At 43.2% G+C, this 15552-nt stretch overlaps 2 protein-coding genes across 2 annotated transcripts; one reads left to right on the top strand and one right to left on the bottom strand.

The window, feature by feature from the left end:
• Window positions 1-1366: 1366 nt before the first annotated feature.
• LRRC10 (leucine rich repeat containing 10) lies at window positions 1367-2203 on the top strand. Its single transcript, XM_063394914.1, has one exon. It carries the CDS (start codon window positions 1367-1369, stop codon window positions 2201-2203), a length of 837 nt encoding a protein of 278 aa, XP_063250984.1.
• Window positions 2204-4691: 2488 nt separating this feature from the next.
• CCT2 (chaperonin containing TCP1 subunit 2) lies at window positions 4692-15356 on the bottom strand. The gene is made up of 16 exons (XM_063396482.1): window positions 15221-15356; window positions 14366-14440; window positions 13835-13900; window positions 13625-13736; window positions 12737-12813; window positions 11907-12019; window positions 11175-11377; window positions 10878-10978; window positions 10672-10799; window positions 10158-10261; window positions 8509-8628; window positions 7813-7941; window positions 7624-7727; window positions 6503-6602; window positions 5640-5781; window positions 4692-4999 (listed from the first exon to the last, which is right to left on the bottom strand). The coding sequence occupies exons 1-16, from the start codon at window positions 15221-15223 to the stop codon at window positions 4969-4971; spliced, it is 1608 nt and encodes a 535-aa protein (XP_063252552.1). The 5' UTR covers window positions 15224-15356; the 3' UTR covers window positions 4692-4968.
• Between the last annotated feature and the right edge of the window lie 196 nt (window positions 15357-15552).

Genomic DNA, 15552 nt, shown 5'->3' on the forward strand with positions numbered 1-15552 from the left:
CACCTAATACCCCAAAACCAAATGCAGATTGTTCAAAGAAAGTATTCTCCCTAAATTACAGTAAGTGTGGAAAATGACAGCAATGAGCTGTAGATATCAAAGCAAAGAGCCAGGTGGTAAAAAGGCTATTTTATCTTAAAACACTCTGCCAGCTTTCACACCCAAAGTTCGCAGTAGAGCCATGGCCAACACACGGGCAGGACAATCACAGAACGGGCGGGGTTGGAAGGAATCTTAAAGATCCTGTAGTTCCAACCCCCCTGCCCTGGGTAGGGACACATACGAGTACTCAAGAAAGCTTGAAATAGCAGCAGGTCAACATGTCAAACTATGCAGAGGTTCCTGTACATGGGAATACTTCTAGAAATTAGAACTGAATAGCAAAATGGGTCTTGATAGCAGAACAGTTTACACTGTCACATCTAAATAGCCATAACTTTTCAAAATCAGACTTATTTCACTCATAATAAGTGAGAATATTGATGGAATTAAACCCATGGGGTTTCTTGACAGGTTTTGGTACAGACACGGGAACTGCAGCAGCACAGTTGGAAGGTGGATGGAGAACAACCTTGGCAATTTGTGATAGCACATTACATTGGGATTCAGACACGGAGTAAAACATAATGTCACGAAAAAGGCCCTACACAGTCAAGAGTGCCAGAGGCTATAACAAATACCATTAAATTAGGAACATAAACAGTAGAACCGCTCAAGATAGCAGTTTGCCAGGGATTTGTGTTAAAGCTTTAAGATAAGTACTGGGTGGCAAGTTATACTCTGAAATCCAAGTATTTGGCACCTTTCAAAATACATCCCTGAAAGTGCCACTCGTCTTGAAAGTCAGTCAAGTCTTGACAGGTATTTTAAACAACAATTTCATTATATCCGACATTTCTGCTGCAAGTTTCATGGAAGCTAAATATCTGAGCTTAAAACTTTGGTCTGCTCTGGTGTTTACTTTCCCAAGCCCATCCTTGCTGCCTGCTTTGCCTACACAGACAACACAGCTGCAGCAAGAGGTGAGGGGCTGGGGCATTGGCAAGACCCTAATTTTGTTAGGGGCAAAATCAGAGAACGTCTACAGTGTGCAAGAAGGAATGTTTTCAGCGGGGGGGGGAGCAAGTGGGAGTGTGGGTGAGAGAGGGAGACCTGGGCCCTGAGCCGCCCTGTCTATAATCCTTGTCACCAAACACTCATTCAGTTATCAGAAACATTTCAGAGCTCTTGAGATTAATGGCTGGTGCCATGTAAACAGAGCCTTATATTGGGAAAGAATGAGTTACCAACAGGCCAGTGTGGAGCAGAAGACCAAGGCAGGCTCTCGTCCCTTGCAGTCTCAGCCATCCAAAAACAAGATCCCGACATGGGCAACAGTCTGAAAGCCATACTTGCTTTTGTGCCCTCTACCAAGTGCCAGAAGTACCTTCTAGAAGACCTAGAAGAGATGCCAGTGGATAAAATGGTCGATCTGAGTGGCAGGCAGATGAGGCGGCTGCCTGTGCACATTTGCTCTTTTAGGGAACTGGTTAAGCTGTACCTGAGTGACAACAACCTGAATCATCTGCCCCCCGAGCTGGAGCAGCTGCAAAACCTGCAGATCTTGGCACTGGACTTCAACAACTTCAAAGCACTGCCCCTAGTTGTGTGCACACTGAAGCAGCTGTGCATCCTCTATCTGGGCAACAACAAGCTCTGCAGCCTGCCTCTCGAGCTCCGACTCCTGCAGAACCTCAAGACCCTGTGGATCGAGTCCAACTGCCTGCAGTACCTGCCCGAAGTGGTGTGCGAGCTCAGCCTGCTCAAGACCCTGCACGCCGGCTCCAACGCCCTGCGCGCGCTGCCTCCCCAGCTGCAGGGCCTGCAGGAGCTGCGCACCATCTGGCTGTCAGGAAACCTGCTGTCCGAGTTCCCGCCCGTGCTCCTGGACATGCCCTTCCTGGAGGTGATCGACGTGGATCGCAATTCCATCCAGTTCTTCCCCAGCCTTGCTCACCTCCCCGGCCTGAAGCTGGTGATCTACGACCACAACCCCTGCAGGAATGCACCCAAAGTGGCCAAAGGGGTGCGCAGGGTGGGCAGATGGTCAGAGGAGACCCCGGAGCCCCGCAAGCGATCCGGGGCGGTGATAGCAATCACGCTCGACGAGAAACCATTGCTACCTCCTGCCACCAAGTCTGAGCCAGAAGCCGAGCCCTGCTGATGCTCAGCTGCTGCTTTTAGCCAAGGTGGCAGCGTGCTCCCACCGCTGCCCAGCCTCTACCTCTCTCTTGCTTGCTGGTGTCCGGGGAGCACCACACCGCCTGGCAGTCATCAGGAGTACGTGCACCACCTTGGAGATAACATGACAGCAAAACTCTTGTACAGACACCCGTCTTTGTGCAGCAGCTGGCACTCCCTCAAACAGACCTCTTCCCTCTCCTGCTCCTCCCATGCTGGGACCATGCTCAGCTCACAAGAGATAAGACTCAGATTAGATGTTTGCCATGGGTGGATTGCACGGAGCACACAGGGACTTGCTGCTCCTCACCCATGGACTCACTCTTCTCCCTGCCACCTTGCTGAGGTGACCCAGCTCAGCTGGGAGCCACTGTTCAAGGTGATCACTGCTGAGACCCACAGCTCCAAAGCAACCCACACCATTGGTCTCAAATTACTTATCTGAAACACAGCAACACTTCGAAGGTTTCCCTGTCTGCTGGGTGGGAAGTGGTAGCAGAGTCCAGCTGCACTATCGAGGAAACAGCACGTATGTACAGGGGGCTCTCCACTTTCTTCCTACAAAATTTGTGACAACTGGTTCATTACTGCCAAGCAGCATTCAAATGATTGTGAGGAAAGCTGTAGGCTTTGCTGCTGGGTTCTGTTACTGACAACACTGCCTCTAAGTGCCTGTACAGGACAAGATTTCATGCAGGAGCAAAGAAGAAAATCAAAGCCTGACTAAAAAGGAAAAGCCACAGGAGCTGCAAAGGTAAATTTGCATGAATAAATTCCAGGGCTGTGAGCTGTCACTATAGGCTTGCACATAATCCGATGAGGCAAACTTTACTCAGCTGATTTCAGCTGGGTATTTCTCAAGCTTGCAACTTGGACCAGTTCGGATCCCCTTAAAAATGCCCCTTTTTTTTAATCTTTGAATAACAAAGATCTGGTTTAAAGTGCCATTTTAAACTTAAGACTCCATAGCATGGATTACTTAGATGACAGCTTTTTTTACACCACCAGAGAGCCCTTGGTGCCACACTCTTGGAGCAGAACTGTCTCACCAGTGCAGCCTGCAGAAGCAGCAGTTGACTTCCCAGAAAAGGTTTGATTCCATGCCAGTTTATGACTGCTTAATGTCATCTACATGCTTGAAAAATTATCTGGAAATATATAGACTCTGCTAGCACTTGTTGTCTTGTTAAATGAAGTACAAATTTGCATCTGGTTGGCACCCATGTAGTGTGCTACTAGTCAAATTAAATAAAAGTATACTAAAATCTTGCTAAGTTAAAAAATCCTTCTTTGGAATTAACAGCAAATTCTTTATCTAGTCTTGTTCCAACTATTTCTTTCTACAAAAAAGAAAGCAGGCCATGAGTTAGGGGCCCTTTTCTAATATCCAAGGTCAATGTTTTATATCCCACAGAACTGAGCTGGTCCTGTATTTATGTGAGGGGATGGGGAAGAGCATGCTTTCACTGGCTTAGCAATGGTTTGTGTTTCACCCAGGCCCCTCCACACAGTACTGTCACTTCTGGAGAGCTGAAGAGTCTCTGTGAAGAGTTAAGGGGAGGGTTCTGTAAGCAGATTCCCTTCATTTTAAGAAATCAAGTGAGAAAAATCGTTGCACACATACTTGGTATTTCAGTTTAATCCTGCTTTGGCAGACTTGCCCTGGTGTTTGCCAGGTGCTGTACTACACTTTCAAGGGCCAGAAAGGTCACAAGGCCCAGCGGGCACCATTCTGGACGCCCCTGCCTGTCTGTGCTTACAGTCATCACAGATCTGCATGCAGACTGCTGCAGGCATCACAGGCCTCCCTCCAACCCAGGCACAAAGAAACAGGTCCCATCAAGAAACAGGGCGCCTTTGCAGCAACTACCAGAACAGGCCAGTGAATATAAACACAGGACACAACAGACATGAAAGGGGTGGGGCAGAGAGGGCAGGACACAGATGTTATGGAGCCTGGCACATTTTCTGCTAAGTGTCCTCGATTATAAGTGTTTGTAAAGTCAGCCCAGTACTTTATAGATCAACACTCCGACAGTTTGGTCCAGAATCTGCTTTCTCTCCCAAACTGCATATTCCTCTCAACTCCCTGCAGCAGAATGTAAAATTTGTGCTGTAAAAAGCTGTAAGATCCCTTAGTGGTAGTTCTGGGCATTGACTGAGGTTCCTCTTCCACGCTCTCTTCCAACACCAAAAAAAAAAAAAAAAAAAGAAAGTAATACTCCAGTATCACTAGATAAAGTTACCATCTAACTTCAAAGCCTACTTCTAGGACCCCAACTCAAAACCTATGCAGCCAGGACTGGAATAAACCACTTATACTAACACAGCAGGTCAACATGAACCAGCGAGGGACGAGGGCTCAGTCACTCCCTGAAGCAGCCACGGTCCAAGGATGTGCACCACAGCTGTCCTAATGGATCTGCCCTTCCTGGTTCTACAGAAAGAAATACAATTCTGGGGAATCTGAATTATTTGTTTTTATTTTTTTTATTTCCGTGTATTTTAAGTGGAACCTGGAAGGAACAGAAGGAATAGGGTTGTGTAAAACACCTGGTTTATACCCCTGAAAGTGAATTTTCCCCACAACACATAGAAGCTTCAGTAAGTAAAAACCAACTGAAGACAGTGCCATTGATGGAGATCTCCTTGTCTCAAGCTTCTGTTCCATAACCTCACAAAAACTACACCATTAAAAAAATTACTAGGTGAGATCTGGTCCACACATCCTCAGGTATTGAAGAAAATTTAACAGGGGCGATGGTCTGGTACACGTTTTCTGGGGAGAAAAAGAAAAATCAGAAAATTCCCAGCAAGCTGATGTCCACCAGCCCCTCCTCACCCACCCTTATTTTTAATCTTTAATTAGTATTTTGTGTTCAGTGACAGCTTTACCTCACAGCACAAAAACAGTACCACCTCAAAGCTAACACACCACCCATGACCATGCTAAAAATAAATCTTAGTGATTCAAAAAGCAGTGAAAACTACCTGGTAGCAGGTACCCAGGGGATAACCTGCCTATCAATGGCAACTCTTCTCAAACTTTTAACAAACACGTTTCTGTTTTAGCTGCGGATTCTATCTCAGAGGCAGCAGGACATTTCACTACATTTCTTGCTAGAAGAAAAAATAAAGCATGATCCCTTACATTTTGGTCAGCCACTTGTGCAGATATTTAGTGGTGACCTAAGGTTAACTAGGCATTACTCAGGCACAGCAATTTACGTTTGTTGATGGTTCTAAAGCCCTGACAATACTGCTAATGGAATAAAATTATCTCATATGAACATCAGCATTCACATGTCAGGTTCCCTTTCAAGTAAAGCATTTTTAGAACAAGACTTTTCTGCACGCTTCCACAGAAGGAGGTTTACTCTACACCACTGTGACTGACCCTGCAGATACTCTGATCATACCTTGGTGCTGCTTTAATGATGTCATCTACACGAAGAATCATTTCTGCTGCTTCAGCTGCACTCAGCAAAACTTGTCTCTTGACCTGGAAACTTTCTGTTACTCCCAAAAGTGACATGTCCCCAATGACACCCTCTTTCATATCTGGAAGAAGAAATACGTAAAGAGGTGGTTTTTTGTTGTTGTTATTTTTTTAACTCAGCTTTTTTTAAGGAAATGACAAGAAGCTGAGAGCATAGTAACTTACCTGCTCAAATGAGCTATACTGATAGTTAGGGAAGTATTAAATAAAGTCTCCTACCTCAAGACTCCTGATTTAAGCCTAATGTTGCAATTACATACAAACAGTTAATGACAGAAACTTTATACACTGTGATGAGGAGACAAGATCCCAGGAGGACTCTTAGCATAATGTCCTTAGGTGTATATTAACTTCAGAGTTCTTCTCCTCAACTCTGTGGTGGTTGTTCGGTTGGGGTTTTTTTTTGGGGGGGGTGGGTAGGGGGAAAGGGCAAAGGGAAGGATGGAAGGATGTTTGGTTCTTCTGGGGTTTTTATCTGGTTGCTGGTTTTAAAACAATGTTTTTCTTTTTAAGCCTCCTATAACTAGACTCAGTGTAAGGAAAGTGGTTTTTAGAGGTGTAAACCATCCACTTCAGAAACAAAGGTTTTCATTCTACTGTCAAAAGCCTTGTAGAACAGGAAAGAAATGTAGTGCTGTACACCCAAGTTGTATGCAAAGCAAAGGAATCAGCATATTCAGTTCTCCCTGAATATATGCGACACACATACATGAACAACTTTAATGAGCCTAATGGACCTGCCAAACAGCAATTCACACACAGAAGTAAAACTGATCCCCTTACCCAGTCCATAAGTAGTCTTCCCTTCACTATGAGCAGCTCTGAGCTGAGCAACCAAATCAGCACTGTCATAGCCAGCATTATCAGCTATTATTGTTGGGATCTAAGGGGATAAACACAGGTTGTTTTTAATTAACACAAGTAGTGATTGTTAGTAAACATGACACATACTTTGATGTTATTAGTTTACAACTGAATTTAAAGAAGATGCTTTAGAAACACGGCAGATGATCTGTTACTGTGATAAGGAAAAAGTAAAAACCCCAAACTACCTTTCTAAGAATTTCAAGACCCTGTTGTAAGAAAGTACCTAAGAGGACAGAAGCATGTGAGCAGATCTGTCAGTTCATTTTACATGGACAGATGAAAAAAAGAATTTTGTCTTTTATCATTTCAGACTACAACTGGAGAAATATTTTCAATTAAAAAGCATAAGCCTGCTGGTAAGCATTAACTATCTGATCATTCTGTTCAATGTTTCCATGACAGCAGTGCAAACTTGCATGTGCTGATTGAAGAGTTAATGCCAAGTGTTACTATGCTCTTGAATTTTATTTTCTTGGGAGAAAGGTTTTCCCTAATTTAAATTCCAGAAAGTAATTTTTTTCTCAAACTGACAGCCTGTTAGCACAACTCTAATGTTTCTTGTGACACTAAGATGCACTCTACTAAAATGCCATCTCCAGTGCAAGACTAGGAATTCATAGACAGTACTAGAGTGTGAATACACCCAAACAGCACTAGAGCATCGAAGAAACAGAAGGGTTGCTCTTTTCTAAATCAACTGTCAGCTACATAAGATGAGATTTTATGTACTATTTCTGCAGCACGTTTAACTAGCAGGTAAAGTGAGCAAGAACCGATTAGAGGAGGGCTAGCATATGAACATTCACAATTCTGTAACATGCAGAATTATTAAAACTACTACAGTACTTTTTTCCTAAGACAGAAAAACAATTTTCCCCCTTTGTTTATCCAAGATGTGTTGCTAAACTTCACTTTCTTACTTTGGACAACCAAGACTTTTAAAGCGAAGCAAATACCTGATGTCACAAGTTAGCAAAAGTCAGTAAAGTTCATGAAACTTTCTCTCTTAAACCAGCAACCTGAGTAAATAAACCTACCATTCGTAAAGCTTTAGCAAAGGACTCCATTGCAACAGACTCCTTGCCAGGTGTTCTGACAGCAAGTTCTGCAACAGCATTAGCCATCAGCATCTCTGAACAACCTATTCATTGAAGACACACAGATGTTACATATCTGACATCCAGTAAGATGAAATGTGTGACACGTACAAAGAATCTGATATTCACCTCCACCGTACACAGTTCTTGTGTCCTTCACTGTCTGGGCCAGGACACAGAGAGCATCATGCAAAGACCTCTCTGCTTCATCTAGAATCTGCTGTGTGGCTCCACGCAAAACTATGGTGCAAGCCTCACCTAGAAAGCACAAATGTAAAAGGATTAAAAAGAGAAACCAGGACACAAAAATGGGCTATCACAAAGCATTTACAATGGTTTTGCTATCACTGCAGTCAAGTTTTGTATTACTTAATTTTGGGAGCAAAAGAAAGCACGATGACATTTCAAAGACAGAATGAAATTATGTACACAGTGATATTGCTTTGGTTCCACAACACCTTATTTACTGTAACAAAAAATTAATATTGCCTCAAAACTCCTTGAAAAAATAGAGACTGGCATTTACTAGAATAAGCTCTCAAGCTCTTTAAATATGCCATATTGCTACTTTTCTTGTCAACTGGACTTCCCAAAGAACAAACCTTGGTTCTCATCCTTAAAAATTATTCTATGTTCATTTATGTAACACAAAACATCCAGAGTATCAACCATGAAACTGTGCAGGACTTTTACTGAAAAGCAAGGCTTTAATAAGAACAGTTACATAAATCATTACAGAATTCCTATGCCTCGCTGGAAACTGAACAGCATTAGCAGAGGGTTAACACAAATGTTACAATACACCATTAGTGACAGAACACTTACCCATTGCTACTCCAGAGAAATGAATGAGTTTATCTTCCCCAATCATGACTTCCTCAATAAGCTTGCAGCTTCCTAGTTTTACTAGCTCAGGGTGATCGAAGGTTGATGCAATTTCACCACCTACAAGTGTAAGATCATAAAGAAATCAGAGCTCACAATGAAAGCATCCTGTCACACAAGGTCTAACCCAGGGGTGGGGTGTATCTGTGTGAAAAAACCTGTCTTCGTAATTGCCCCAAAATAAATTTACATTAACAATACTGATAAGCTTGGATCTCTTGCAGCATGTGGCACCAGAAACCATTAACCGATGCTAATAATTCTTTACAACACCGATGTTTCTTTCCACATCACACAGACTAAAATTCTTGTGTGTTTTGTCTGATAACAGAAAAAGCATTCATCTTTGCTAGCATTAAAATGTCAGTATGTTGTTTAAAGTTTTCACAGTATTTACTGATCAAGTATTCATAAAATACTAAATGAACTCTCTTATGCTTTAAAACTTGAGCTTGTGACAATATTCATTTTGCCTGCCTGAAGATGGCTGAGAACCAGAGGCCACCATTCTTCTGCTTCAGAAGTCTCATTCCATGCTGTAGCAGCAATACTGTGCATGATCTGTAAACTGCCATATCATTAACAAAACAAGCGTTACAATGACCAAAATGTCTTTGAACATGACATCGTTCTGGTTCTTGTTCTTTCCTCTTTCTATCAGAAAACTCTTTACATGTATGCATTCCCAACTATCCCACAGCAGCTTGTAGCACTGTGTAGTTGTAGCACAACAAGGAAAACCAAGACTTGTAGCAGAGAGTTTGTGTATATTAAAAACTTGTCCTTTTTCCAGCTATACTATTCAAGCCAGTGTGGTCTAATAAGGCCCATTTGCTCCGCATAGAAAATTTGCTTTTGAATTTGTTCCGGAGTGTAAGCAGTGTTCCTCTCAATCAAGCATTTGCCTGTGTCAGTGTGCCTATGGACAGTTATACACGATTGCTACTTCAGTTTTGCTAAGATAAACAAGTCAGTGTCTTTTCCTTGTTCCTGCAAAGCAAATTCATCCTCCTGATCACTTTCAAAATCCACTATGACGTCCCAGTTACTTATTTCCAGCTTCAGCAATGAGAATTATCTGTAGCATTCCAGGTTTCATTTTCTTTAGTTACTAGAATCACATTTATGCTGACCACTACTCAAAATACCCAGGTTGTTCATGTCACTTGAGGTCCACCTCAAGTCAACAACTCAGGCACACATTTTTAACAAAGGATGACTCTTTAGTCTTCTCTATCATTACAGTCAAACAACAGCCATTTAGAACCAAATGTTATTATCACAGAACCAAGAACTGCTAGTTTTAACTTCTGGAGTTATGCTTTCTGTTGCTAAGTTTCATCTTTTCCTTAGGAAAAAAACATTTCAAAATCTTATCAAGCAGGAACTTAATTAAAAATATTTTTAAAATATGAAAGAAAATTAGTAACTGGCACTAACTTGTTAAATTATATCCCACGTTTTGCATTATGATCCTTTATTCACAAAGGCTGGAGAAAAAGAAGTATGTTTAAGTAAGATTAATGTTTACTAATGATCAAACAATTAATGTGCCCCTCAGGTTTCATACAAGAAGATACTCTACACACCTGTGACAAGAGCCAGACGTTCTACACCTGCAAAGTCTGCATGTTCAATGGCCATGACACCAGCAGCTCCGAAGAGATGTTCAGGGTAGTTGTAGATCAGCTGTCTAAAATTAAAACACATCTCACCATCACACACAGAACAAACTTTGGAAAACAGCACAGTGACAAAAGACACCAGATTCTCAGTAACACGGACACAGGACAGATTTCTGGAAGCTACTAAAGCAGTCAGTGTATGAGGCACCTGCCACACATGGAATGTTACACAACGCAGATGCAAACACAGTGACAGGGAAACATGCAAAGCTAAGGAAAAAAAATCAAACTGTGATGCTTTTTGAAATACTCATTCTCTGAAGAAACACCACCACACTAAGCACAGGCAGCCATATGCTTTAAGGTCTAAGTGCTTTGATCCTAAGTGTCCGCTGGGTATGTAACTGCCTATTCTAGCAGTGAACTAGAACAACATGGGAAGTACCGTAACTCTGCCCTTTTCCCAAGAAATACATACCTGTTAATAAAGCAATTTATTCCATGCTTAAGAATACGATCCACTTTCTCCTTCATTTTTTCTTTTTCTGCCTGTTCTATTTCTGCCACTTTTGCTGTGGAGTCCACTCTAACACGAGAGCCAAAAATCTAAATCAAAGAAAAGAGAGCTCAGTTTCAAAATTCCATTTACAAAAACAGTTTCTCAACAGTAGTTCTGTCACATACCTTAATCTTGTCTGTATCCATACCAGTATTTGCAATAAGGATCTTTGCATTTTCAATTCTTTTTGGCTGATTTACACCAATCTTCTTGTCGAGTAAAAAGCCTGTAGTAACAGAAAGGCCTTGTAAAACTTCAAATTAAAAAAGGAGAACAATTACTAGTTATTACAAAATCCCCCATCTTTAGTATTCAATTTAATAATAATGTAACAGTGTTTCCTGTAACAAATTTACATAGATGTGTAACCTTTAGCAGCTTTATTTCTCAAATGCATACACAGTCAAGACTGAAAGACTTACCTTCATCTAAGTAGGAATCAGCCAAACTTCCACCAAGTTTCTTAATGACATGGATAGCCTCCAAATTACCAGAGCCTTTCAACCTAAGAACAGCTTCTACAGCTAGCTTGACAAAGTGATCCTTATGGTGAGTAAGTAATTTTGATGAAAGAGTTGTTCCCGCAATGTTCATCAAGTCTTCACGGAACTTCACTTCATCATTACTAAAACAAAGACAATTCAGTTAAAGTGCAAGTCTGAAAGCCTTAACTACCACTAGTTACCACCACGAGTCTTTGCCCACTTCTCCTAGCCTCTATCTACATGTACTATTGAGGAATGCTGCACAGAATCCCTCCCAGAATACAGCCTTCTATTTGAAACACAAGTTTTGTTAGGAGAATTTTCACATTCAGCTTTAGAAAGTTTGTGCTTACAAAGTGCTGGGCATGGGAAATACTTACATTTAAAACGTGAGAATGAAATCTGAAACACCAGCTCAGATCTTTGATCCAGGGAGCAAATAATACCTTGTATTTAATTTTACATCATAAGTAATTTTGAATATCATAGAGCTTCTATAACCTATCTGAGAAAGAATCCAGTATATTTTCCTCAACTGTAACAATTCATGAACTCAGCCTTCACACTGCTTTAGTAAGAGTGAAGAATTCACCAATGGACTGCAATTTGCATTCATGTTTTGATCTTGAATAGTTTTTTATCAAGTTACAGCAAATGGTCGTTACTAACCCATGATCCACAGCTGCTTTCAAAAGTGCCTCTCTTGAAGCCTTTGTGGCTGCTCTCCAGCCTGCAATGATGGTCTGAGGATGAATCTTCCTTGCAATCAGTAATTCTGCCTCCTATTTGAATGAAATCAGTAATTATTTCCCCCCCACAAAAGTACAGTTACACTATCTAGAAAAGACATGTTCATTTATGGATGCAACTTCAAGTGTAGTTGAAAAAAGCTTTTTTGTTTTTTCTGAGGAACTTGGCGAGCTGACAGATCATTCCTTAAGAGGTTTTGATCCCAGTCCCTGGACCTGAGATGATCAGCTGACACCTAATTCTGACACAGCTCTGCAAGGAAGAATTGCTCATTTCTCAAATCTCTTTCATAGTAATTTCAAGTTTAGAGTTTGGCAGTGTAAATTTTTCCATCAGCATAAACTCCACACAGTTTAAAGAACAGTATGAATTCAGGTCTAGAGCAAAGAACAGAATTTAGCTGGATTTCTTTTTTATGGAAGTGGATTTCAGAGGACTGAGCCTCACAACTAAGCAGTACTGCACACTGCTCAGTGCAACAGCCAGGAAGCGAGCTGTCAGAGTCAACTTAAAATACTGGAGAGTTCATAAAAAATAATTTAAGTGATAATAGTCTAAAAAAATACCCCAAAAATGATGATGTAATATCTAAGGGTTGTTTTTGTTCCCCTATCAAGTTCAACAGCAACAGAGCAAGCTATTCCTTTCTGCGCTTTGAGAGCCCTTTCACAAACATAGGTTAACACACCTCCTACTGGTGGTATCACAGAGGTACATTCACAAACGTCTGAAAAAACATAATACATCACCCTCAGTAATTCAGCTGCCAACACTGTGACAGATGTGGTTCCATCGCCAACTTCATCATCTTGAACCTTTGACATATCTGAAGAAGGAAAACACAGTATCGATGCTATTTTTCTCATGCATTAATTTGGACATTTAATCTTTGTGTAAGAAGGGAACTCTAAAAAAACCCCAGAAAAACGAGATGCAAATGAAATCCATCATCCTTCAAATTCCTGCTCTTTATTTGCAGCCTAGACACCAGTTGCAGCCTGGTGATGGTCAAGACGCTCCCCTCTGTTCCCCATCCTAAAGAGGGTTATCAGAAGGAAGTACAGCTGGATAGAAGCTCCAAGGGACAGACACGAGATGAGAGACTACAATAACCAGGTCTGCTGCATGAACTGCTGATACACTGGGACACAGCAAACATAAAATCATCAGTAAACCCAACACCCAATAGTTCAGGCTCCTGCTTGTCACCGCTAGTGGACCACTGACACAGCAAACCAGTTGTTCACACTGGTAAACTCTACACTGAAGCACAGTGCTCTGAGTGACAGAGGTCTAAATCTGGGAAAAACAGAGAACTTCTGTTGCTGCACAGATTTCTGTTCCAAATTTTCCCACTGCAAAAAGAGGGGCACACAGCTGTCTTTTGTCCCTTCTGACCCCTGGGACAAAGCAGGGTTGAAGGATAAGAGGTTTGAAGAGCAGCAAACACCAAGTTTTAATTTTGCAGAATGCCACAACTCTTGCAGTGCCCTGCCCTTCTTAACTTCAGGATTTCTGCTTTTCTGCTCCCCCTCCATTCAATCCTTTACACTATTTCAAGAACACTTTTCTAAGAACAAATAAAAATTCCGTAATAGACTTACAAATAAAGAAATATCAAGCCTTTAAGAACTCACCAACTAAGACCTTGGCAGCTGGATTGTCAACTCCAATAGCTTTCAGGATGGTTGCACCATCGTTGGTAACTGTCACAGAGCTGTCTCTCCCAGTACTTAAAAGAATCTTGTCCTACAAGATGTGAGATTTAGAATGCTGCTTTAGAACACACTGCAACTATTAAAGCTAAATTGAAAGGTATGGCTACTAAAAGCCTGCAGCTGTCTTACCATGCCTTTAGGCCCCAGGGTGCTCTTGACTAGGTCACCAATGGCAATGGCACCGACAAAAGATGACTGGAATGAAAATAAATGTACCTCAGGGATGAATTTATTTCTACTGTGACACAAGAACTATACACCATCACATAGCTTTTTACATTTAAACCAACCCTTCCACCTCTTTCAATGGAGGCTTAACATAAGGCAAGTTTCTTAACTGCAAAATTTTGATAACCGGCGACGAAATATACTTAGATCTCCCAGAAACTGTAAATCTGTCTCAAAGCCAGAAGAAATGCCACCCAAAATAGGGACCAATCATCTGAGCTCCAGCAGAGGTACTTTGGTTTTGACAATGAAGAGTTTCTCTAATTTTCAGTATGAACAACACTCCTCCCCCGTTCTGTTCACAGACATGCAACAAGAAAAGCCAGTCAGAGACAGATGTTCCATATCATGACACAGTAAAAATACTTTTAGTAGTAAAGACAAAGTTTAATTACTTCAAGTACTACTAGATTCTTAGAGAATTAAACTTACCAACCGAGCTGTTTCTGCCTTCTCCTCATCTGCACCTGCCTTGAAAATGTTCACAGGAGCAAGGGAAATGGATGCCTAAAAGACAGTTAATGTAAGAATATTGTTCTAGCTTCAATAAAATTATTTGTTTTAAAAGCAAATCCCTGACGCTGACAAATCAAACAATGTTTTTATTAATAAAATTCCTTCCATATCCCATTTTGTTGTGACAGGTATATTTAAGAAACAGTTAAAGTTCTTAAAATCTGCCCTGCAATCTCATAGTCCTGTGAAGGGATTCCAAGCTCGAGTGCAGCTGCTCGCAGGCCCAGCGCACACAGGGCCCCGGCAGCGCATCCCCTCCCGGGGGCTGTGAGCAGCGTGCACTGCTGCTGTGCCCAGCCAGCCGGCCCCTCCACACCGCCCGAGGCGCGCACAACCGCCAGGGACCGAAACAAGGCTGCGCACTGACCACACTGAGGCTTTAGCACTGTGATACCCGAGCTGAACGCGTCTTGTTTATTTGTTTATATCGTGCAAATTAATCACAGCAATAACCAATATCTGCCTTTAAGGATATTCAGCATTCGCGAAGCACCCAAGGCCTCAAACGGGCCCGGATCGAATACCCGCACACGGTATCAGGGCTCTCAGCCTCGGGGGGGGGCACCGCGCGTGGGCCCCGCCCCGGCTCCAGAACCTTCGGCCCCCGCCACCCGCGCGCGGGGCCGCGCGCGCCGCCCCCACCCCTCGGCACCGCGCGGGGAAAGAAAGGGCGCGGCCCGCAGGCCTCGCGCGGCCCGCCCGCGTGGAGCGCAGCCCCGCCCGGCCCGGCCCTGCCCTGGGCCGAGCCGCCGCCTCCGCCCCGCCGCTCACCATGGTGCCGGTGCCGCCGGGACCCGCCGTCCGCGCCCTCCTTCACAGACACCCAGCGCCGCGCCGCAGCCCGCACGAGCTCCTCCGGAACTGGCGTCACTGCGGCCGCGCTTCCGGCGGCGCGCGGCGTTCTGGGAGCCGCAGTCCGGCCCGCGCCCTCAGCGGCTGCGCGGGCTGGGCGGGAGCGGCTCGGGCTGGGATGGGCTCTGTGGCGGGGGGACCTGGTGGGAAGAAATCCCTTACGCTGCGTGGAGAGGCACCGGAGCAGGCTGCGCAGAGAAAGCGTGGGTGCCCATCCCTGGCAGTGTCCAAGGCCAGGCTGGATGGGCTCT

The sequence above is a fragment of the Prinia subflava genome, chromosome 4, assembly GCF_021018805.1.
Source record: "Prinia subflava isolate CZ2003 ecotype Zambia chromosome 4, Cam_Psub_1.2, whole genome shotgun sequence".
NCBI classification, from domain to species: Eukaryota; Metazoa; Chordata; class Aves; order Passeriformes; family Cisticolidae; genus Prinia; species Prinia subflava.